At 47.8% G+C, this 24,791-nt stretch overlaps 1 protein-coding gene across 3 annotated transcripts in view; it reads left to right on the top strand.

Moving 5' to 3' along the window:
• Positions 1-24,791, top strand: part of PTPN7 (protein tyrosine phosphatase non-receptor type 7) — a 460,997-nt gene that overhangs the window by 180,724 nt on the left and 255,482 nt on the right. For all 3 annotated transcript variants that reach the window (XM_069633589.1, XM_069633590.1, XM_069633591.1), the window contains 2 exons: positions 9,907-10,128; positions 15,421-15,604. In XM_069633589.1, coding sequence (XP_069489690.1) covers positions 10,070-10,128; positions 15,421-15,604 — 243 coding nt within the window. In that variant the 5' untranslated portion in view covers positions 9,907-10,069. The remainder of the gene's footprint in view (positions 1-9,906; positions 10,129-15,420; positions 15,605-24,791) is intronic.

The raw sequence follows: 24,791 nt of genomic DNA, 5'->3' as shown, positions 1-24,791 counted from the left end.
TATTTGTCCCAGCTATATGCTCTTCGGTACAACCCTTTAAGACATATTTTAAATAAATATTATGTTGGGCAATGTCATCCCGTTTTAATGTTGTTGAGTGATCCTTTGGTGTGTTGTACTCTGTAACGGTGCTTAATTATAAATATATAGATATATACAAAAAACGTAGCAGGCGCCCCTCTCTAGAAAGAACATGTCATGATAACCTGTTCTATGTTTTTTTCCCCACTTTCAGAGTCCGCAGACATTGCTTTTTTACTCATTGTACTTTTCACACAGGAGGACTATCCATTTGCATATCAGGCTTTGTCCCGCCCAAAAGGTCAGTCCAGTACCGAAATACCAGTCAAACCTCCTTTGAACAAGACTAACAACAGCAACCCCAGACACGTGTTACAGCCTTGTTGGGCTTCATCAGTGAGGTGGAGCTGTACCTCTCTGAGCAGAGTGAGCAAGAGGTCCACATCTAGGTTCCCCCTGGTAACTTATGGTGACCAACCCAAAGTTTCTTGCAAAAATACAAAATGTATATGTATCTATTTTCAACAAATCTTTTTCCTGTGGTTGTTTTTTACATTTTGCATCTGCAGACATTTATTTTTCGAAAATGACAGCAAATAATGATGATGATTATGGCTGATGGGATGTTTGTTGGGTGCCATTCTCCCGTGATTCACTGTGAATACATGCATTAGGTAGTATGGGATGAATGCCATAGGTTTTGTGTGTGTATGTATGCAATGTATGTCAGTGTAGTGTTTCTGAGGAACAGCAACTTCCATCTGGACATTATTGTTGGAAAGAAGATTTCGACTATTCTGGCTGCTGAGCGATTGTAAAATGTTGGTGCTTGTGATGTCAGCATTGTGTGGTGTGAGAGGTCTGAGAGTGTTGTTGGTGCAGATAGTGTCCATTGGTTGTTTCTATGGTGCCTCCTACTTACTGCTACTTACCTGTAACTGCTCATGGATGAAGACTCCTTTCATACGTCTACCTACTTGTCTCCCAGGCAGGATGCTCCAAAATATTTATTTGAAACTCCATGTCAACATTTTTTAGATGTATGATTGTAGCATAGATGTTCACAAGCCAAATGCTGTGGTTTGGCAATGGTTCTTTAACAAACAAGAAAGTAGACCAAGTATTGCCGCCACTTCCTTGGAAAACCTATGTCAGGGTTGACCAACTCCAGGCCTCGAGGGACAGAATCCTGATGGGGTTGCAGGATATCTCTCATTAATATTCAAGAGATAAATTTGCATACTATGATTCTAAATGTATGCACATTTTTTCTCATGAATATTAATGAGGGATATCCTGAAAACCCGTCAGGATCCCGGCCTTTGAGGCCTGGAGTTGGACAACCCTGACTATGTGATTACAATATTTCTTAAGCTTGACGGGAGCAGCTAAAGTAAAAGTCTCATTGGCACGATACCAATGTGATACATGTAATCATTTTGCTGCAAAAGATGCCTGCTGGCCTGATTGCATTTGCTGGCTAGATACCACACTCCTCTAACTTGTACATATCTCCGGTTTCTCCCACAGGACATGTTTAGGGATATTAATTTGCGGGTTTCTAAAAGAGATGGCATATGCAGTGCACTCATCCACAAGACATGAAAAGTGATGCAATGTAGATATACAGAAATGGTGGGCAATGCATTTCAGGCTCTACAGAGTGGGGGCCATTTTATCAGGATATGTTATTTTTTATTAAAGATACACGTAAGTGTGCAATCATTATATAGGGCCTCATTACGAGTTTGGAAGCAGCCATGGAGCTATTAGCTCCATGGCTGCCTCCAGACCAGGCTCCTTTACCGGGTTCCTGCAATGAGGAATAACTGGGTCATTCCGACATAGTAGGACCCAGTAATTCCTCCTTGCAGGAACCCATCCCCATTCCCATTTGAGCCCCCATAGGGCTCGGGCTCAATGGGAATGAGGAGGGAGGTAATAACGGGAAGATTACATCTGGCCCGTTATTACCTCCCTCTTCCCCTCGCGGGACCCAGAAAAGACATCTGGTTTTACCAGACGTCTGATCCGGGTCCCGCAAAGGGAACCTCGTAATATGTGCTCCCGGAATGAAGGGGGCCTGTCCCGTACCGGCCCCCTTCATTCCGAGAGCGCAAGGGTCGTAATGAGGCCCATAGTGTCTAAAGCAAGAGTACAATAAGTTAGTCTGTGCTTTGGAGACACATTTGATTGAGAAAGAACACAATCGGCCAATTTTTCAGAAAATAGGGCATCTACAAAGGTATCTGATCATTCCATCTAATGCTATTCCATCGAAATTTTTCCATCTAAAACATTTCCATCGAATGCATATTTTTTGGGGCAACGGGTTAATTTTTGTTTAGGTGCATTATAAAGGGTAAAAAACGGGGGTTAGGGGGAACCCCCCCCAAAAAAAACAAAAAAGGAAAATAAAAATAATTTGATGGACATTTTTTTAGATGAAGAAAATTCAATGCAACTGCATTTCGATGCAAGGAATTCGATGCAGTGACCACAATTGATCTACAAATAATACAGATGATGCACTTTTTTAGTTGCCCAATTCTTTAAAGGTTCAGACGTCACCTTAAGCACAAAGGAGACATGCACATTTGCAGGAGGCTGTGCTGCAGCGAAAATGATGCACTAGCCGGCACCCTAGCATGCATTAGAATGTGAAAGCTTTTCTAACCTGTTTGAGGGCTAGACATGCAGATGGGACAGCGACAGTTCATACGGGTCCCACTAAAAGACAAATGCATGAAAGGATAAGCAATGACCGTCTCATGCATAGTGCACCCCCATGAGCCTGTTGCAACAAGCACAGGGGAATGTATTTGTTACCTGTACATTTTAAAGCGGATCCCGTTAGTGAATTCAGGGTGTGCTTTAAAATGCAAATGCATTCTCTTTCACGGAAAATCTTACATCTACGCTAGTTCTCAGATTTACAGACTATTGCTTAAGTCGCCTCTTATTCCCCAGACAAAAATGATTAAACTTGCTCCTTGCACTCCCCACAACCGTCCCCATTCCTTGCTCAGCTCACCACGCTGCTTTTACAATGAATCGGTCTCCATGTACATGCTGTTCCTCTATCATTTCAATAACTTGTTGCGAACAATGAGCGCCTGGAGTCTGCCCTTGGGTGGTAGTGGTGCGCGGTATAAATCAACATAACATCCATGCATAGGTCTAGCAGGACTCTACTCAGCCTCGCCTCCTCATGCACCTGGTGCATCCTCTCGCTTCCATGTTTTCTCACATCTGATCTTCCACTACCTTCTTGAGTGACTGCCCTGGAAACTGTTGTGTCTATGCTTGTGTTTACAGCCAAATCAACATATCATCAATAAATACAAAAAAACACAAATTGATTAGGGGTGTACCTTTAATCACATTTATTAGACATATCAGAAAGATGGAAGGAATTTTTTGGGATGTAGAAAAGTTTGCATTGTTCTTGCTTCAGAGTGACCCTTCTTCAGGGCTCTAGATAAAGATGCATACGGAATTAGAGATTAGTGACCAAAGATAAAGGTGTCATTTGAAAAACAGAATTTATGTATTTATTTAATTATGTTGTGCCAAAGCCCACAGGCATCAGGGCGCACACATTTAGGCAAAGACGACATAGTTTAACAAGGCAATTGACTGATTCCTTGACTTATTACTTTTCCCAGTTCTATTGCTGAAACGATTGCGTTCATCTTCAACTCTGCTCAGTTTTTCATCACTGGTTCCCCATTCTTTGTTTCGCCATCCATCCACTTACGTAGGTCATGACGCTATATCAGCTCGCGCTCTTCATTTTATCCTTTCTCTACCTATTTAGTTTACACCAAAGAAGGTAGCGTTAGTGTTTTATTTGTACTCTCAGTTCATTGTTTACTAGAAAAGCTGTCAGAATTGACACATGCACTATGGTGTTATCTTGAGTCAGAAGCCCCAGTCTGGTCATCACATCTGGAGACAGATCTCCAGTACTTAAATTGTCCAAGATATGTGTCTTTCAGTCGACCTTTCCAAGGTTAACTGGTTCTTATGTGCTGTAATTCATAGCTTATATATTTACCCTTGTTGTCTTTCCAGCACTTGTAACCAGCAAAACTATTAAGAGGTGCATTACGTTTTCAATTGGCTTCCTTCTTGGGTTTAACAGGTATTTTGGACGTACTCCTTTCATCAACTGCATCAACCTGTGCACACCACACATTCAATCTCTGCTCACTGCTCTCTTGTGTCCTATTCCATGAGCAGCTTAGCACAAAGTGCTGGAAAAATGTCACTCTAGTCCACGAAACGTGTCTAGACTGCACCTCATATTGACTATTTTTCCACATACTAAGAAGTGTCTTAATTGGGCTGACCACCATGGAACTGTAATAAAGCAAAATGTCTGAAAGCGTAAACAAAACAGATGAGTATTAATCAATGTGTATTAATCAATGAGTATTGCAGAATGTGAACTACACCTTTGCTTAGCCATCACATTCCAGCGGTATCAGGTAACATTATCCCCATATATATGGTCGCCGTACATAATATCACCGAGAAAAGGTCGTGGCGATATTATATGGGTGACCATATATATGGGGATAGGGGCATCCAAAAAAGAAAAAGGGTTTGGGGGTTGCGGGGTTGTCCCCCGCATGTTCCATGCAATAATGTCCCCACAAAAAAACGGCAATTTTTCGGCGATATTTTTGCATGGCGATATTTTTGTGGGGACATTATTACATGGAACCATTCCAGCAGGGTGGGGTTAATTGTGCTACACAGAAAATGCCACCTGAATACGCTAACTATTGAAGAATGCATTTTTCGGCAGAAACAATCTTATGTAGTCATTGGCCCTCATTACCAGTTGGCTGGTCTGGAAATAAGTTGCTGGTGACAACGTGTACCGGCACCTTTCCGATCTGGTCAACTCCAAGTCTGCCGGTAGGGACTGTGATCGACCGGCAGACATTGCCGCAATCACCGGCACCAGTGTTGCCGGTGTTAGTGAGTGTGCCATCCCCATCCCATGGAATCCTATAGGACTCCATGGCAATGGGAACATAAGGGCACTCTGCTGCCCATAATATCCCAGTAACACCGGGATATCGGGTGGTGGAGACGGTACGTAGTTCCCCGGTTTCCCGCAGGAGTTACCAGCAATGAACCTCAATTTCTCGTTTGCGTTCTTCCCAGTGCTGCAGAGCTCCCTGACAGCACAGCATGCATGTACAGGACTGTCACTTTCACAATCCTTAGGCTCCTTAGCTGCAATGGGCTGTGCTTCGCCTGGCAGAGGACTTGTCACAGTGACAGTCCTGCGACCAAACACATCACTGCCCACTGGTAGAGGAGAAACCCCCTGGCGTGGGTTCTTGCCCTCTTTGCCAGTTGTGCTGCACTTGTCACTGAGATTAACTTCCCCTGGTGTAGCATTGTTGCTTGGTGGCACAAGATCTCTTGTTAGGGGGGGAGTGACCCGGCCGCCTCTGCTGCCCCCTGGTCTGAGAACACCCCCTGGGAAATGGCGTAAGTTCCTTTTGACTGGTGTGATGGCATGGTTGTATCTGGGTGTGGCGTCTTATTGGGGTAATAGCCTTTTGATACAGAAATGTGTTGCTGCTGATTTACAATGGAAAACAGATCAAGCGCAACAATATATGTTGATATTGAAGGTGACAGATACAACACATTGTTGAGTGGAAGGGTCTCAGAGCTGCTTCATGTTTTGCTGTTCTCTTTTAAGTTGGGGGCCTGTTACCCTCAAGAATTTCTTATTGAAAGTGTCTATTTGTTGGCTATGGATACAAATAAATTAGAAAGATCACAAAGCTCATATTTCTAAATACTCACTTTGCTGAAGATAGATAGATATTACTGAATGATGTGGGTTGAAGACTGGTTGGTACAAGGGAGGACGCTTACTTCCACAAGTCTATGAAAATACTGTCTGATTCTTGGAACGTTTTCCTATGGGATTGTGCCATTATAAAACACTTCCATGAATCAGGCCCTTTGTGTCAAGGCGTCAAGATTTGGAGGGTGGCTCATGCAAGCCTCCATGGCAGGAAGAAGCATTTGTCACTTTGCGTTGGTCGATGGCTGTAATAGCAATGTGTCTGTAACCTTCATTGTGGGAGGTTTTCTAACAAAGCTAAGAGCCGTAGTTAGTCCTGTTGTTCGCCATATGATTTTGTTATAGAGTTGCAAGCTAAAAAAAAACACCGATATCAAGCACCCAGACTGCAGGATGTGGTTGGAAGTGTACATATCGAAAGTGAGATGACAGTAGATGGTAATCGTACAGTGCAGCGATTGTGCCCATAGATGGGGACAGAGGATTAGCATTAGAGACGCGAGAGATGAAAAGTTATGCAACAAAAAGTTGACCATATAAAAGCAGGAAGGAGGAAGGGTAGCAACTCTGAGGTATCTGTGAAAGTCATTCATCAATATTATACATTTAGAGCACATAACTGAAGTAATCAAATAAGGCTTTGTGTCTCAGTCAATAGCAATGAATTTCTAGAGCGTTCCTAGCAACATAGGGTGACACTTCGGGCCCCTGGGTATGCCAGGGCACTGTTGTAGATGGTACCCATCTCTAGAATGATCTGGCTTTCTATTAATCCATAGGTGAGACATGTTAAATGAGGGATGCTGCATCCTTCTTCATTGCAGCCAGAGAGAGATATCAAAAAGCTTGTTGCTGTCATCCCAGAATAGGTCTACAGGCTGGGTCTCCGGACTCGGAAAAAACCAAGGTTCCAGTAGTAGTTATTATGATCACATGATGCGTTTCGGGTCGGCAATTATCTGCACTTTTCTCTTTGTCCTAGGTGTGGACCAAGCCTGATTTGCGTATGGTATGTAATGGCTTGGCAGGCTGAGAAATAATGGTCTGGAAGGTTGCCCAGAGCTGTGCCCGTGGTTATGATTCATTCAAAACCTTCCAGCCATCACCTTTATGTTCTACCTAGGTGTGGACCATGCATGGTTTTTTAAGCGTATCCAACATCCCTCTGCTTGTTTTATCAGATTAACCATGTATAGAGCCTTGGAGTATATGTCTGTCAAGATGTCGGCACTGCCTTTAAATGTTTCATCGGTATATATTCTTTCAGTGTGTTATGTGTGCATGAACCAGCAATCAGTAAGAGCCAGGGCTTAGTTGGAATGAGGTGGGCAATAGTAAGGCACTCCTGGGGATTGCAGAGGCCAGGCATTTTTCCCCCACCCTATTGCCCCTCTATTTTATCTGCACTGCCCCATATGCAATGTCATCACGTACCCAATAAGGAATGTTTGTGGCCAGTGGAGGGAAGCCTATAGTATTCATCAGAAGGCCAAAACATAAAAAACAAAGAGCCTAGATAACTTGGGAACCTATTTTTAAGAGGAATATCCTTATCATCAATAGACAGCACTCGGTGGCAAATGACATTGGGCCTCATTACACGGTAGGGGGTAAGGGTTTACCGGTACCGGTAAGGGCACTGGTACCGGTAAACCCTTACCGCCTTACTACGAGTTCCCTTTGCGGGACCCAACCTTAACGGCTGGTTTTACCAGCCGTTAAAGTAGGGTGCCGCAAAGGGACCTCGGTGCTAATTACGGTACCGCAATTTGCGGTACCGTAATTAGCTTCTTCCCCATTCCCATTATGCCCTATGGTGGCAAAAATGGGAATGGGGAAGTGCCTTGGTGAATGGGGAATTACCGCCCCGCTCACCTTGGAGTAGGGCGGTAATTCCGCCATCCACAATGACAGACCGTGTAATAAGGCCCATTGTCTATTACACATCTAACCACATTCCTGCATTTTGAGGGATATTGCTAATGACTTCTTCAAGCCCAAGGACAAGAAGAGCCCATTGGGCCTCATTACGAGGTGCACGCAAAGGGACACCGGGCACCGTTAAGGACATTGGTGCCGGTAATCTCTTTGCGCCCTATTCCGAGGTCCCCTAGAGGGTCCCTTCCTTAATGCCTGGTTTACCAGGCATTATGGACGGGCCCGTTAAGGGACTTCAGAGCTAATAGCGGTACCGCAATTTGCGGTACCGTTATTAGCGCCTTCCCCTTCCCATTGAGCCCTATGGGGCTGAAATGGGAATGGGGAATGGCTTTTTCAATAGGGACTTACCGGTCCTGCAAAGGTCGGAATAGACCTGTAAGTCCCCATTGAACCAGGGCAGACTCGGTACTGGTATCGGAGGTAGTCATGGTGCTAATAGCGCCATGACTACCTCCCACCTCGGAATGAGGCCCACTGTCTCGGTCAATGCCATCACTACAGATTGCCCAGGCCCTATCCGACTTACCTTTTTCATCTCCTCCCACCTTACACTGCATACTCTTCCGCCTAACATCTATTGCTGTCCTACCATCACACTCACCACTCTGGCTCGCTGAAGAGCTATCTGAACACGGCTTCACGTCATCTTTACTTGTACCCCATACCATCCATGTTCCAGGCCAGTAAAACTCACAGTGTCCCAGCACTCATATAGCCAATTGAACTTAGCATATCCTCTGTGGATATCCAGACACCCAAGGTCCACCACCACAAACCAACAGAGAGGGACATTTCCGTCCTGCACCTATCAATACCAACAGCCTTGCACCTGCGTCTCCATTTTCTAGTCCCTCTAATTAGCCTTCCTTCCAGGAGCATATGCCAAGGGGCCATCAAAAAGCAGAAGTTGTACTGGCCACTTCACATTACATTACTTTAATAGGGTGTTAGTATTTCGCTCAACTTGCTATACTGGTGGGGTAGGGGGTTGGGGTAGTGGCCCTGGCAGCCAGAGTTAAAGGCCAGAGCGAAGTGAGGGCTTTTAACTAGGGGACCGGGACATTATCCTCCAGTATAGCCCATGGAATGGGTTACTAACGCCATTAGCAGACCAGGTTTCCAATCCTGTAACCCGGGGTGCTGATAGCGGTGTCTTTGCTATGAATGAACGGGGTGCCTTGCAGCGTCCCGTTTATTCATAGAAAAGACTTTGTAGAGGTGGACGCCATGGAGCTGGAAGGCAGAGCTCCAAGCGAACCCTCTCCTCCATTTCCATGTGGCAGGAAGTAGGAAGTCGGAGCAGCAGTAGTAGCGGCAGGCTCCTGCCACCACAGCCATCAAGTAAGTGGGGGTTGGAGAGACAGGGCCAATTATGTTAAGGGAAGCGAGGGTGTGGGGAAGATGGTGGGGCAGGGAAGCAACCACCAGGTTGCTCGGAATGCTGGCTTGGCTCGTGGGATTCACCCCTCGATCCGAGCAACCTGATTGGCTCCCCCCCCCCCGCACACAGCGTGCTAATTCAAGTTCATACAGACAAGGAACGACACAAGAGTTTTAGAACAACACTAGTCCATTAGGTTTGTGCTATCTCAGTATTCACATTTCAGGACAGCTTAAACCTTAAAACATCTGTCCTTACCAGCCATCCATGCACCAAGCACACGAGTTATGTCAACATTCCCTTTCTACATAACAGCCCTGACAATCATCCAGGTTAAAGGATGGAACAGGGAACGCATCTTGGCACTGCTTCCCTTGGAATAACACCATTACTGCGCCTCCAGAACTCTGATTGCCGAAAATTCAGATTTCTTTTCCAACCTCTTTGCACCACATGTATATGTGGTAGGGGGGTATGGGCTATAATACAAGTATGGGGGCTGCAGTGGGTCTCCCCCTGCATATATATGTGTAAGGGGGTGTAAAAAAAGAAAAATTCGGAATTTTCGGGAGTCTGAGTTTCGGCGGGTCGCAGAAATGACATATATTCCTTCCCTTCCCGTTGACAAATGGCATCCTGTTCTGGGAGGTTTGTGTCTTTAGACTTTGTTGTCAAGGCTTGCGGCATGACCATGCATCCTAATTATGCTTGTTATTTCCAGGCACTTTTTGCTAAAATGGCGTCACCGTAAGTCCCCGGCATTGTTTCCTCCCTCCTCTACCTCTGCCCGAGGATTCAGAAAAGGGCACAGCATGGTACTTTGCTGCCCGTCTTCCTTCGGAGTTGGATCTTCTGATTGGCTGCACTGCGTCACAAGGTGAAATATGGAGGAGATGCTCACTGCGTGCGCATCTGTCAAGAAACATGCCCGCCTCCAGGAGAGGTAAGCAACCAATGACTCCCCGAGCAATGCATGCTTTTAGCCATGGGCAAGAGATGGTGCCGCTGAGCAGGAGAGATATGATATGATATGATAAGTCATTTATTACGCGCTTAATACCCAGAGGTTTCTAAGAGCGGCCCCGGGGATCGAACATGTGTTGCTCTGTGTCGTCTTGCTTCCAAGGTGAGCACTTTGCCCCTGAGCTATCCTCCCGATGCTACTTATATGATGCTGTCCCTTGGAATTTTGTTCTGACCACCATATTTGCTATTGCATCCTAAAAAAAAAGACAAAAGGGGAAGATTCTCAAAAACGGCTGCAAGTAAAATAAAAGAAGAGGGTGTGCTAATTCTACTTTTAAGGAAATGCACAGATGTCCTTATTCTAAAAAGTGCACCTGCATTTAATGGCTGCATGCACTGGCCAGGCCCCTATGACACCTTTGGGTTGGGGACACCCCGCCAACGCTCATGTGTGACAGGCTACTGACATCCAGTCGGAGCACATTTCACAGTGATGGGCCGTTAGTTTGAAAAGCAAGACAAAGAAGCATTTCTGGTAATGTTTTGGTGGAAGAAATAGAAGTGGATTATCAGTCCTTCAAACTTCTCCTGTCCCACTAAAGAGCAAGGCGTATAACTGTTGGAAGTTGCAGTGAACAGAGGATAGCACAGGGTCAACTTAAAAAAAAGATCATGCAGAGCTGCAGAGGTTTGAATCCCGAATCCACGCCTAGAAACCAAACTCAGGTATTATAAAAATACAAAATAAATAAAAAAATAAAGTGTCCCTGTCAAGCTTTGCACATTCACCTGCTCAAACAGGTGCAGTGGAACATGCTTGATTTCTGCACATTGAGGGCATCTCATTTTTGAATGCACAGAAACACCCCCTAATTTGCACTTTTTAGTAATTCGTTTGAAAAACTGCATCTAAATGTGCACTCCACAGAGGCACACATTCACATATCATTTGTGGATTAAAGAGAACGTTTGTATAAGTTAAGTAAAGAAGATGCACTTGTACATTTAATAACTTGCACGAAAAAAGATTTTGAAAATCGAGCACTTTGTAACTCAGTGAATAGCTGAATCCTGGAGAAATGTCAACAGTTTTTTTTTTTAGAAAAATTATCTGTTGGAAACCAATTGTTTGAAATTGTATTGCAGTTAATGAAAAAAACAAATGAAAAGAATCTGTTTCTTTTAGTCAATTTAAAAGTTTACCCACAAAATGAAACAAATGAATTTTAGTCGTACCAAACCAAATACATCTTTAGCTTTCTAAGGGGGCATTAACAGTTCATAATCCTCTTCTGAGAATACGTTAGTGAGTTCGGTTTCTTCGATACTTCCCTGCCTCACCCCACTGCTGTTTTGCATAAAATTCATGTCACTCACATTTTCCAACCATTTTATTTATTTCACTGTTAATATTTGCTCTTTTAAATAATAAATGGGACAAGTTTTTAATATATAGTCAACTAACCATCATTATTTTGAAAATATTCTTGTGATTTAATTCAATCACTTTGCAACAATTGATTTTCACCTAGTTTTCGAACAATCAGTAATTTGGCATATCCATTTCTAACAAAAAAAAAATGTATGTATGAAGTGTGAAAAAGGAATTTGAATTTCTTTTATTTCGTCATCCTTTTCTGATTGAAAGTGGCGGAAGACGCACCACAACCCACCCACTACCACTTCTCAACCACCCATCGTACCTCCACTAATATTTCCTGATCCCAACTCAAGATCTAAATTTTGGTGGTCCAGTTTGATCAAAAAAAATTCAAGCAAAAGACTTAGAACATTTGTCTGTGAGCATCAGAACCAATTACCCAAAGAGCATTTCTGCCGACTCCCTTCCAATCAATCTCCTGATGCCCATCAAGCCACAATTGAGATATGGAAATGGCTGGTTGAAAATGATATAAGGAGACAGCGCGTGGATATTGTCCTCCATTGGAAAAGAGCATTGGGTCTACAGTCCATGGCTCTCAAGATGTTTTTGGCTAAAACTCCCTTCATACCTCAGACCTGACTACACTGGTTTTGGCAGGTGGGAGATGTAGTCCAAAATCATGTGGTGAATCATAGGTTGAGGACCCGAATAGAGCGTGATCGACAAGCGATAACGAACAAACGATGGGGTTGATAGTGGCAAAGCCTAAGTGGTCCAAGAATAAATACAAAGTAAAAAATAAAATATGAGGCTTGAGAGAGCGATTATCAGATTTTCAATCAAGAATTTTTTTAATATTTTAAATTTGTTTTCTAAATGTGGTGAATCGTCACTTCTTTGATGACAATGCATGCTTAGCAATCAATACTAAAAAAGGTGGATTTTAGTATATCCTTTTTTCCACTTACATTTGAAAAATAGCCTTTAAGGAGTTTTATATGGGAAAAGGAGCTACTGGAAATCACATCCAGCTTTGCGTATAAATATGAATAAATACAAATTTTTAGTGTTACTAAAAGTTGTGTATTGTGATAGTATATGAAGTGCAGAAGTAGCTTGCAGTCTATAAAACAGCGCGGTGTTGAAACCCACCGGTTATGAGATTTAAATAGGTCCCCCTTTGCAGCTCAGTTCAGCGCAAATGTAAATTTGAATTGATCACTACCAATTAGTTTCAATTTGACAACACAAAATCACAACCTTATCCACTCTCCCTGAATTCTTCACCAAGTCCACAAAATTCCCTCTACCCTTCCACCACAAGGGTTGAAGTAAAAGCAAACACTTCAATATTTTTATTAACATGAATGGGTAGAGGAATTGTCTTCAGAGCCAGTATGGGTACCGATAGAGAGATTGGCTTTTAGGGTCTCACATTTCTGGGCACACAGCTCAGACCTAAATGACTAGCATGAGCATCCTGGCTGGGGGCTCTGGCCAATCAGGAGGCTGAGAATGTGGGCTTAACTGTATAGTATAAGCCCGCATTCTGAGCTGCCTGGGCAGCCAGCGCTCCCTTCCCTTCCCCACAACCCCTTCCCTTCTCCACTCCCCCTTCACCAATTAGCACCCATGTAGTTTTCAACACGGGTGCTAATGGTGTCTCAAAAAAAAGAAAGTTACCCTTAACCTGAGGTCGGGCGCCATGCAGCCGTGAAGTCCATTTTTATGTTGATGATGTCAAAGCCATCAACAGTGAAAACAGACTTCACTGGCAAGAAGCACTACGAAGGAGCTGAACTGTATGATAAAGATACTTTTTTAAGACACCATTAGCACCCGTGTAGGGAACTACACAGATGCTAATGGCGATATGCCCTTTTGTGCTGGTCCATTCCTCACGGTAATGGCACCTACACCCTCGTTAAGGGACCCTTGCTTCGATTGGCCCTTCACTTGGGTGGTGGGCCATTGCCTACAGGGTCAGCCCACCGCCTCGAGGCATATCGCCTCATTACTGACTGCTTCACTACTCAATAGGCTGTATGAATTACATCCTTTGTCTGCTATGCCAAACATAGGGCCTCATTACGTGCAGGGCAGTAAGGGCTACCGGGCACCGGTAAGGAGGCCGGTGCCGGTAATCCCTTACCACCCTACTATGAGTTCCCTTAGCGGGGCCCTCCTTTAATGCCTGGCCTGACCAGGCGTTATGGACGGGACCCGTTAAGGGACTGCAGAGCTAATAACGGTACCGCAAATTATTAGCGCCTTCCCCATTCCCATTGAGCCCTATGGGGGCTCAAATGGGAATGGGGAATGGCTTTTTCAATGGGGACTTACCGGTCCCGCAAAGGTCGGACAACACTGGTTAGTCCCCATTGAACCATACCGGTGCCGGACCCATTATTGGAGGGAGTCATGGCGCAAATAGCGCCATGACTACCTCCAATCTCGGAATGAGGCCTATAGTGTCCATTGCAAACTGTATGCTTGCACGCCTCTCCTTTTGACAGCCACCGGTCTACTGTAAAGGGATCACACAAGGAGTCTGGGACTGCCTCCCATAAATGATTTCTGTTTGATTTTCTTAGAAGGATCTTATCAGAATCTTCTAAGATCTTATATACATTCTACTTCAAACTTATTAGATATTACAATCATTCATTAGGTATTTTAGTGTCGTATAAGTTCTTATAAAGTTCTTATTATAGTTCTCAAAATCCCACTGGTTTCTCACAATTCCGCATATAAATCGCATAACGCATTGTTGTTTGGGCTGTATCTGAAATAAGTCTGCTTATCAAACAATGGAGTAGACACCTCCCCTATACTGGCATGCCAGCCCATCAGAAGTGGGCAACAACTTTATCTCTGCTTCGGCATCACAAGGAAAGGGGTGGAAGGGGAATGGCTTTTCCCTCTCTTGGGGGGGTACAACTCATGCTAGCTTCTGCAACTCCAATTCCCTATATAAATGGCTTGATAGTCCCAGACTTGTGATGGAATATTGTGACATGCATGTATTCATTTATTCGTGTTTTGCATAGCACGAATTGGCGGCACCGTCACATTTTGGCATCTCCAAGGCAACGCTACAGACATCTTTCACAGATTTGGAAGCACTCACTTTAATAAAGTGCAATGGTGCTGGCAAGTGGAAAAGAACCATATCATTTTTAAAAAGACCCATGCTACTGACCTGGCATCAGTGCAAGAGCAACAAACAGAAGGGCAAACATTGCCCTTGTGCCCAAAGAAAAACAACACACATGTATGCCAGTGCAAAGGACCAAGGTCAATACTTCCCTGGTGCAAAAATGCATTGAAAGAATATGTTTATTGCACTTGGCAATTTCTCCCCTAGTGTGTGTTGAACTTACATCTATGCAACGTTTTTGTAATGAATGTCACCTATGAAGTGCAAAGACAGTAAGTGCAAAAATCCCATCCGGATTAGCAATAAGTGCTTAACTAGTACGTGTAATCGGGGAGGAAATAGAATAAGAACAATACCATACTGTAGAACTAATACAGTGAAAAACAAGAAGGCAAGTGGATCAAGCGTTGAAAGCTCATGACTTCTTGAAATTAAATTGAAAGGTATAGATTGTTGGCCACAATGTGCGCTGTTGACTAACAACAGTGCACTTCATTAAAGTATTATTTTAATGATGACCACGATTTGGAAGCTACCTCCAAACATAAAGTTGTTTTAGAAAACTCAGTATATGATCAACCAACCTTCATTGCTTATAGATATCCAGCACTAACACTTCTGAGGTTGGTCACACAGCCTTCTCTTCCATTGTCTGCATTATATATTGATGGCGGAAATGTCAGTGGCGCTCTCAGGATTTGATTTCCCCCTTTCTCACCCGATAGGAGAGGATCCAATGTATCGCTTACCTTGGACATGAGCTCTCTGGGTGTGGTTGAGCCCATTCTCACCATTACTACTCCGCGAGAAATCACGCTGCACTTCTTGAGAACGTCACGCTGCGTGCTTCCCAAGGAAAGACTCAAAGAGGAAGCCAAGGACCTGAAGGCGCTGGAGGAGCAGTACTCAGTAGGTCCCATTCATGTTAATCTTTTTAATTCACGAATTGAAAATCATGTTCGATAAACGGTCTAGTCTGTGGGTGTCAGAAATTGACGTGTTTGGTCGTGACTTATAATTAAAATTAGTCAATTGCAAAAAGAAAGATGGAGAGGAATAAAGGGTGAGAGGGAAAGAGAAAAAGAGAAAAAGAGAGGCAGAGAGAGAAAGAGAGACTTGAAGAAAAAGAGAATGATATAGAAAGATTAAAAGTTGTGAGAGAAAGGTAAATAGACACTAAGAGGTATTGAGAGAGAAGAAAATAAAGCTACACGAGGCCTCAAAGTCTTCTCGACCTTGATATTTTGGTTATGTTATTTCTTTTCTAAGTAACAATTGGAACCAATGGGGAAGTCTCATACATCTGACAGCTGCTTCTAAAGTGCCCAGGAGCTAACCTGGAGAACTGGAGCAAATCCGTTTAAGGATCTGTGCAACCAGTCGGGGGGAAGCTTTGCACACCTTTTAAGAAATCTGATAGCCAAAGGCTACTTTGTTCTTTTACTATCTTTTACTCTGTTCAAGGGATGAGCATGAGTTTCCTTTTGGTCCCTCTAAGCATGAGGCAGGGAAGAGTAGGACTGCAAAGTATTGATTCATGTAAGGCCTGTAACCTAACCTGTAGTGGGCTGCTGCCATTCTGGTCTGACACAAACCTCCGAAGGACACCAAGTCAAGTGCAAAGGAAGTGGTGTGTGTGGATATTGACAACAGGGTCGCCAAAAGGCCATCCCGAACTGGAATTGAATCACAAGCCGCAACTTCCTGTCGCCGTCATTCACAGTCATGTTGCCAGTCAGTCTTTCAGGCAATCATGGTCAAATTCAGAGTTCGATTGAAAATGTCCCCTGGTGACACAGCTAGACCTGAAATGCAGAGAGAAAAAGAACACAAAATGCAGATATTCTCTGGGGCTTTATTGTACTGGCGAGTCCTCAAGTGCGGCCCTGAAGTCAATAATACAAGCCGCCAGATATCATCATGTGAGTGAGGCTCATGGGCGAGTGTGCGTGTCCTCACACTTTGGCCTTCCATAAGATGAGTTGCCTCTAGGCTTGCACGATATCTGTAATGACAAAAACATATTTAACAATCAATATATTGCTGGTTGTTACTGGAGGGCAGATGGATTTTCCATGGAATTACAGAGAGATACCGACAGTAGAAGGGGACAAATATATTGAAAGAATTGGAAAGGGTTACAAGGAGTTGGGAATGGTATAAATAGTTACTTAGGGGGCAGTATTAGTTTGGTTGTATTACCTTTGGTAAAAACACTGAACTGAGTTACCATTCTCCATGCAGTGATGGGAAGGGCCCACATAATTTTGAAGCAAACAGACCCCCTCTTTATTCCCCATTTTGGAGTTCATAGGACTCCTATGGGGGCATACAGCAATCCTGTATGTAAAGTAATGCAATATAGCATTTGTAAAGCACCTAGGGCCTTTGTTATGGCTCAAAGCTTTGTAGGTGAACGCCCTTGGAGGACTGAAGTCTGAGGTAGGAGAAATTGGTAACAGGCTTTTAGAATGTGTTTATGCATTTTAGCCAGTATGAAGGTAGGTAGGGATGGATAAGTCCCTGCTAGCAACCCATGGAAACCTAGCTTGTAGATGGGTGTAGTGATAGGCTATCCAGAGAGTATGCGAGTCAAGGAGACTGAATATGTGCCCAGCTAGACCAACTTCTTTTTCGTGGGACTTAGCTGGATTCTAGTGGCCGGGTGATGTGTGATATGAGATCAAGTAATGGATGATTGCAGGAGTATGCTGGTGGGTCGCTGTGCCATGGGTGGGATACCGCTATGTTCCATTGAGATGGAGTGTGATATGTACCCGCAGGTCATGGCTGATTACTTGTTTTGATGAAAGAGTGCAGGTCCTGTCATACAGGTCTACGGGAATTCTTTTTGCGCATGCTTGGTACTTTAATAAAGTCTCCTCGTGTGACTCATCATTGCCCCATCACTCGAGAGGCGGATTAGGTCAGCCATGATGCAGATGGCAAGAGCTAGGTCTTGAGTGACTTCCGGGAGGCAGGGTGATCCTCTTTGCGGCAGATGCATATCCAAGGCGATATGGCGAGTATTGATCACAAAACGTCCTTCGATGGGGTGAAAAGAAATTTGTTATGCACAAAGCTACACAAATGGTAATACTCCATGGGTAATACCGCATGCAGTGGTTATTTTGTTTTGAGGACTTTATCTCAACGGCAGCTGGAAAAGGTGAGTTCCGTACAGGTTTTAACACTACCGCCAACTTGTAATGACCCCTTAGAGATATGAGACACGAGCTATGGCAGGGAGAAATACAGAGAGAGAAGGAAAGAGAGAGATGTGGTGAAGGATGGAATGAGATAGTTGCAGAGGGAAAAAATAATGGACCATTTGAACTGTGAAGGAAAGTAATAGAGAGAAAATGAGACACAGATGCTAAAGAAAACCCAGGACAAATGGAGATAATGGGGGAGAAGAGGAGAAAGGAGAGAAACATGTGGATGATGTAGAAGGGTTCTACAATAATTCAGAGGTGGAGAATTATTGACAGATTAGGGAAAGACTTCATCTTGAATACATGTGAGGCACATAGTGAGCCATTGATGACCTTCAATGCTTTCAACGTTTCAAAAGTGCAAGGGCCTTCAACAAGAAAGGTGAACATTACTGCAAGTCCACTGAAGGTATTATTTCCAATAACACCACAGACTAACAAACAGAGAGCTAGTTAATATTTGATATAAAAATACATACTATTGATAGCTCAATCCTTTTCTCTATAACAAAAAAAAGAAACTACAGTCAAGTTAGTCATCTTGGAAATAGCAAAGAGAGTTTTCAGAGTCCCTTTTCTATTTCTGTGGGTTGTCCGAAGAAGCAACAGAGACTCATCTTCTGCAGTGTAGGCAGGGATGTTACAATTTAGCATGGGGTGGGCACTAAAGTTGAAGAGTAGTGGAAGCAGGCGGTGATAGGAAGCAGTGGGAGTGGGAGATGCAGGGAGTACTAGAGCAGGCAGCAGCTTGCAATAAACACTGACCTTCAGAGAATTCAGCCAGCATTCCGCTAACTTGACACACTACTCATTAGCCATCGGTTCTAATAACAGAGAATATTGTGACACACAGACGGTGAATGAATAGCAATATCCTGGTATGAAAGGATAATTTAGAGTTGATACAAAAATGGTAGGAAAACGCAAAAAAAATGTAGAGAGAAATTAATGAGAGGAAATTAATGTGAGAGAAATCATGATAGAGGTGCTGGAAAAAAGGTAAGACATGAGTGGAAATATGATTCTCAGAAAGACAGAGGGAGGTCATGTTGAGAAGAAGGAGTTGAGAGCGATAGCCATTGAGGTAAAAGGTGAGATACACTGAGAAGAGGGGGTGATACATTTAGATAAGGTTGGAGGCACTTGTAGTGGAGGTGACTATTATATATACATATTCAAGGAAAAACCTCTAGTTGCAGGGATGCTAAGGTGAGAACTTAATGCAACAAAACACCTGAAATTCAGCAAGAGCCACCTTAGCATCGCGCCCCCTGTTGCCCAGCCTATGATCACAATGTTGACATCATAGATGACATCACTGATGACAATGGTAACATTACAAATTACATCAACTTAATGCAACTTTGATTAACTAAATAGCAATTTACGCCGTGGTCTTGGTTTGGCCTATTCCGTGGCCAAGGCTCAGGCAACTGGCCATGGCCGAAAGCCATGTATAGTGGCTGGTTAGTATTGTACAATATACACTGTGCACTGTCCATGGCTGAAGGACATAGATAGTGGCCCATAATTTGGTAGAATATACAGTTTGCCAGGCCGAAGGCTGTGTCCACTTGCTATGGCTGAAGGCCATGGCTAGAGGCCAGTTAGTGTTGTAAAATATACAGTAGGCACAGCCAAAGGATGTGGTCACTATCCATGGCTAAAGGCCATGGCTAGGTTTGGTTAGTGTTTGAAAATATATAGTGAGCACAGCCCAAGTCTGTAGTCACTGGCCATGTCTTAAGCCATGGTGGTTCTATGTGATTTTAACAAATGAAATGACAGAGAATATTTTTTTAACAAAACTTTAATGACAAACAAATATTTTTTGGGGGCGGTTCTCCCACGTCCCCCCCTTCTTTCCACATGCATTTAAACCTACCACAAACCCCTCCCTACCAATTTTAACACCCTACTCCATCAACCATTAATATATATTTTTTCGCTGTAAATGTTTTCGCTGTAAATTCATTCTCTGTCTTTTTTTTCATTATAATTACTGGATACCGGCCATGGCTACTTCCCCTTAATATGGAAAGATATACAGGGGGAACAACTGAATGGTGTGACCACTGGCCACGGTCAAAGGTAATGGGTATTGTCTGGTTAGTGTTGAGAAATATACGGTGGGCACAGCCAAAGGCCGTGGCTACTGGCCATAGATGAAGGCCAACACTAGTGGTCCCTTAATGTGTTTAAATATACAGTTGGCATGACCAAAGGTCATGGCCAGTGTCGGGTTAACGCTGTAAAATATGCAGCAGTCCCAAGCAGGGGCAGAAGCAGGGATAAGGGTAGAAGCAGAACACAGCGGCATCACAGAGAGAAGCATAGTGCCCAGCATAGAGACAGCATCGTGTGTCAAAGGACAGGGACTACACTTGAAGGACCACCCTTAAACTGGAAGAAAACTGTCAGGGTAATTCATAGAATTTCGCAGAAAAGTGTCGCAAGCGGCTGGCGCAGAGTGTCCGCGTGCGATTGTCTGCGCCAGGCACGTGCGCTAAAACCGATTTCCGCGCACAGCGTATTCATGGATTTTAGGCTCCCAAACCAGCCGTGGCGCAGAGTATCGCAGCGACCCTGCAGCAGCGCCAGTAACGCCCCCAAGAATGCCCTCGCGCAAGGAAAAGCCATCAAAATCGCTAAATCATCGCAAAGGGCTGCGCTAACCCTGGACCAGTTTACAGGGCTGCCAAACAAGGAACGCAAAGCGGGTAACGTGCATATCAGGGGTACGCGTGAAGTTATACACGCGATTAGCCAGGCTGCCAGGGTACGTGTATTTCAGGGGTGCACGGGAAGTTCAACACGCGATAGTCCAGGGAACGTGTATTACAGGGGTACGCGGGAAGTTCAACACGCGATTGTCCAGGGAACGTGTATTACAGGGGTACGCGGTAAGTTCAACACGCGATTGTCCAGGGAACGTCTATTACAGGGGTACGCGGGAAGTCTTACATGCGATTAGCCAGGGCACGTGTAATACAGGGGTACGCGTGAAGTTATACACGCGATTAGCCAGGGTACGTGTATTACAGGGGTACGTGGGAATTATCACACGCGATTTGGCTGGGTACGTGTATTACAGGGGTACGCGGTAAGTTCAACACGCGATTGTCCAGGGAACGTCTATTACAGGGGTACGCGGGAAGTCTTACATGCGATTAGCCAGGGCACGTGTAATACAGGGGTACGTGTGAAGTTATACACGCGATTAGCCAGGGTACGTGTATTACAGGGCTACGTGGGAATTATCACACGCGATTTGGCTTGGTACGTGTATTACAGGGGTGCGTGGTAATGATCAGACGCGATTTGGCTTGGTACGGGTATTACACGGGTTCCTTGGGAAGTTCTACACGCGATTGGCCAGGGTACGTGTATTACAGGGGTACGTGGGAATTATCACACGCGATTTGGCTGGGTACGTGTATTACAGGGGTACACGAGAAGTTCTACACGCGATTCGGCTGGGTACGTGTATTACAGGGGTGCGCGGGAATTCTCACATGCGATTTGGCCAGGTACGTGTATTACAGGGGTGTGCGGGAATTATCACACGCAATTAGGCTGGGTGGGTCCTCACAGGTGTTCCCTGTACACCCTCCACGGCCCCAGCAGGCAGCCCACAAAACAGGGGACTACCCTGCACACCTGCTCATGTCCCCCTGCACCCCCAGCCCCCAGCACTGCAGGGTCACCCTCCACCAGGCCCCCACTCATGTCTCCCACCACCCCCACCCCCCAGCAGTGCAGGGGCACCCTCCACCAGGCCCCCACTCATGTCTCCCACCACCCCCACCCCCCTGCCACCATGGGCAGCCCCCACCAGGCCCCCACTCATGTCTCCCACCACCCCCACCCCCCAGCAGTGCAGGGTCACCCTCCACCAGTCCCCCACTCATGTCTCCCACCACCCCCACCCCCCAGCCACCAGGGGCACCCTCCACCAGGCCCCCACTCATGTCTCCCACCACCCCCACACCCCAGCAGTGCAGGGTCACCCTCCACCAGGCCCCCACTCATGTCTCCCACCACCCCCACACCCCAGCCACCAGGGGCACCCTCCACCAGGCCCCCACTCATGTCTCCCACCACCCCCACACCCCAGCAGTGCAGGGGCACCCTCCACCAGGCCCGCACTCATGTCTCCCACCACCCCCACCCCCCTGCCACCATGGGCAGCCCCCACCAGGCCCCCACTCATGTCTCCCACCACCCCCACCCCCCAGCAGTGCAGGGTCAACCACCACCAGGCCCCCACTCATGTCCCCCTGCACCCCCACCCCCCAGCAGTGCAGGGTCACCCTCCACCAGGCCCCCACTCATGTCTCCCACCACCCCCACCCCCCAGCAGTGCAGGGTCACCCTCCACCAGGCCCCCACTCATGTCTCCCACCACCCCCACCCCCCAGCAGTGCAGGGGCACCCTCCACCAGGCCCCCACTCATGTCTCCCACCACCCCCACCCCCCAGCAGTGCAGGGTCACCCTCCACCAGGCCCCCACTCATGTCCCCCTGCACCCCCACCCCCCAGCAGTGCAGGGTCACCCTCCACCAGGCCCCCACTCATGTCTCCCACCACCCCCACCCCCCAGCAGTGCAGGGTCACCCTCCACCAGGCCCCCACTCATGTCTCCCACCACCCCCACCCCCCAGCAGTGCAGGGTCACCCTCCACCAGGCCCCCACTCATGTCTCCCACCACCCCCACCCCCCAGCAGTGCAGGGTCACCCTCCACCAGGCCCCCACTCATGTCTCCCACCACCCCCACCCCCCAGCAGTGCAGGGTCACCCTCCACCAGGCCCCCACTCATGTCCCCCTGCACCCCCACCCCCCAGCAGTGCAGGGTCACCCTCCACCAGGCCCCCACTCATGTCTCCCACCACCCCCACCCCCCAGCAGTGCAGGGTCACCCTCCACCAGGCCCCCACTCATGTCTCCCACCACCCCCACCCCCCAGCAGTGCAGGGTCACCCTCCACCAGGCCCCCACTCATGTCTCCCACCACCCCCACCCCCCAGCAGTGCAGGGTCACCCTCCACCAGGCCCCCACTCATGTCTCCCACCACCCCCACCCCCCTGCCACCATGGCCAGCCCCCACCAGGCCCCCACTCATGTCTCCCACCACCCCCACCCCCCTGCCACCATGGCCAGCCCCCACCAGGCCCCCACTCATGTCTCCCACCACCCCCAGCCCCCAGCACTGCAGGGTCACCCTCCACCAGGCCCCCACTCATGTCTCCCACCACCCCCACCCCCCAGCAGTGCAGGGGCACCCTCCACCAGGCCCCCACTCATGTCTCCCACCACCCCCACCCCCCTGCCACCATGGGCAGCCCCCACCAGGCTCCCACTCATGTCTCCCACCACCCCCACCCCCCAGCAGTGCAGGGTCACCCTCCACCAGGCCCCCACTCATGTCTCCCACCACCCCCACCCCCCAGCAGTGCAGGGTCACCCTCCACCAGTCCCCCACTCATGTCTCCCACCACCCCCACCCCCCAGCTACCAGGGGCACCCTCCACCAGGCCCCCACTCATGTCTCCCACCACCCCCACACCCCAGCAGTGCAGGGTCACCCTCCACCAGGCCCCCACTCATGTCTCCCACCACCCCCACACCCCAGCCACCAGGGGCACCCTCCACCAGGCCCCCACTCATGTCTCCCACCACCCCCACACCCCAGCAGTGCAGGGGCACCCTCCACCAGGCCCCCACTCATGTCTCCCACCACCCCCACCCCCCTGCCACCATGGGCAGCCCCCACCAGGCCCCCACTCATGTCTCCCACCACCCTCACCCCCCAGCAGTGCAGGGTCAACCACCACCAGGCCCCCACTCATGTCCCCCTGCACCCCCACCCCCCAGCAGTGCAGGGTCACCCTCCACCAGGCCCCCACTCATGTCTCCCACCACCCCCACCCCCCTGCCACCATGGGCAGCCCCCACCAGGCCCCCACTCATGTCTCCCACCACCCCCACCCCCCAGCAGTGCAGGGTCACCCTCCACCAGGCCCCCACTCATGTCTCCCACCACCCCCACCCCCCTGCCACCATGGGCAGCCCCCACTCATGTCTCCCACCACCCCCACCCCCCAGCAGTGCAGGGTCACCCTCCACCAGGCCCCCACTCATGTCTCCCACCACCCCCACCCCCCAGCAGTGCAGGGGCACCCTCCACCAGGCCCCCACTCATGTCTCCCACCACCCCCACCCCCCAGCAGTGCAGGGTCACCCTCCACCAGGCCCCCACTCATGTCCCCCTGCACCCCCACCCCCCAGCAGTGCAGGGTCACCCTCCACCAGGCCCCCACTCATGTCTCCCACCACCCCCACCCCCCAGCAGTGCAGGGGCACCCTCCACCAGGCCCCCACTCATGTCTCCCACCACCCCCACCCCCCAGCAGTGCAGGGTCACCCTCCACCAGGCCCCCACTCATGTCTCCCACCACCCCCACCCCCCAGCAGTGCAGGGTCACCCTCCACCAGGCCCCCACTCATGTCTCCCACCACCCCCACCCCCCAGCAGTGCAGGGGCACCCTCCACCAGGCCCCCACTCATGTCTCCCACCACCCCCACCCCCCAGCAGTGCAGGGTCACCCTCCACCAGGCCCCCACTCATGTCCCCCTGCACCCCCACCCCCCAGCAGTGCAGGGTCACCCTCCACCAGGCCCCCACTCATGTCTCCCACCACCCCCACCCCCCAGCAGTGCAGGGTCACCCTCCACCAGGCCCCCACTCATGTCTCCCACCACCCCCACCCCCCTGCCACCATGGCCAGCCCCCACCAGGCCCCCACTCATGTCTCCCACCACCCCCACCCCCCTGCCACCATGTGCAGCCCCCACCAGGTCCTCACAATCCCCAA

Source organism: Ambystoma mexicanum, chromosome 13, assembly GCF_040938575.1.
Source record: "Ambystoma mexicanum isolate Mex_15411 chromosome 13, UKY_AmexF1_1, whole genome shotgun sequence".
NCBI classification, from domain to species: domain Eukaryota; kingdom Metazoa; phylum Chordata; class Amphibia; order Caudata; family Ambystomatidae; genus Ambystoma; species Ambystoma mexicanum.
The sequence above is the reverse complement of the archived record's forward strand: the minus strand, read 5'-3'. Positions and strand labels throughout refer to the sequence as shown.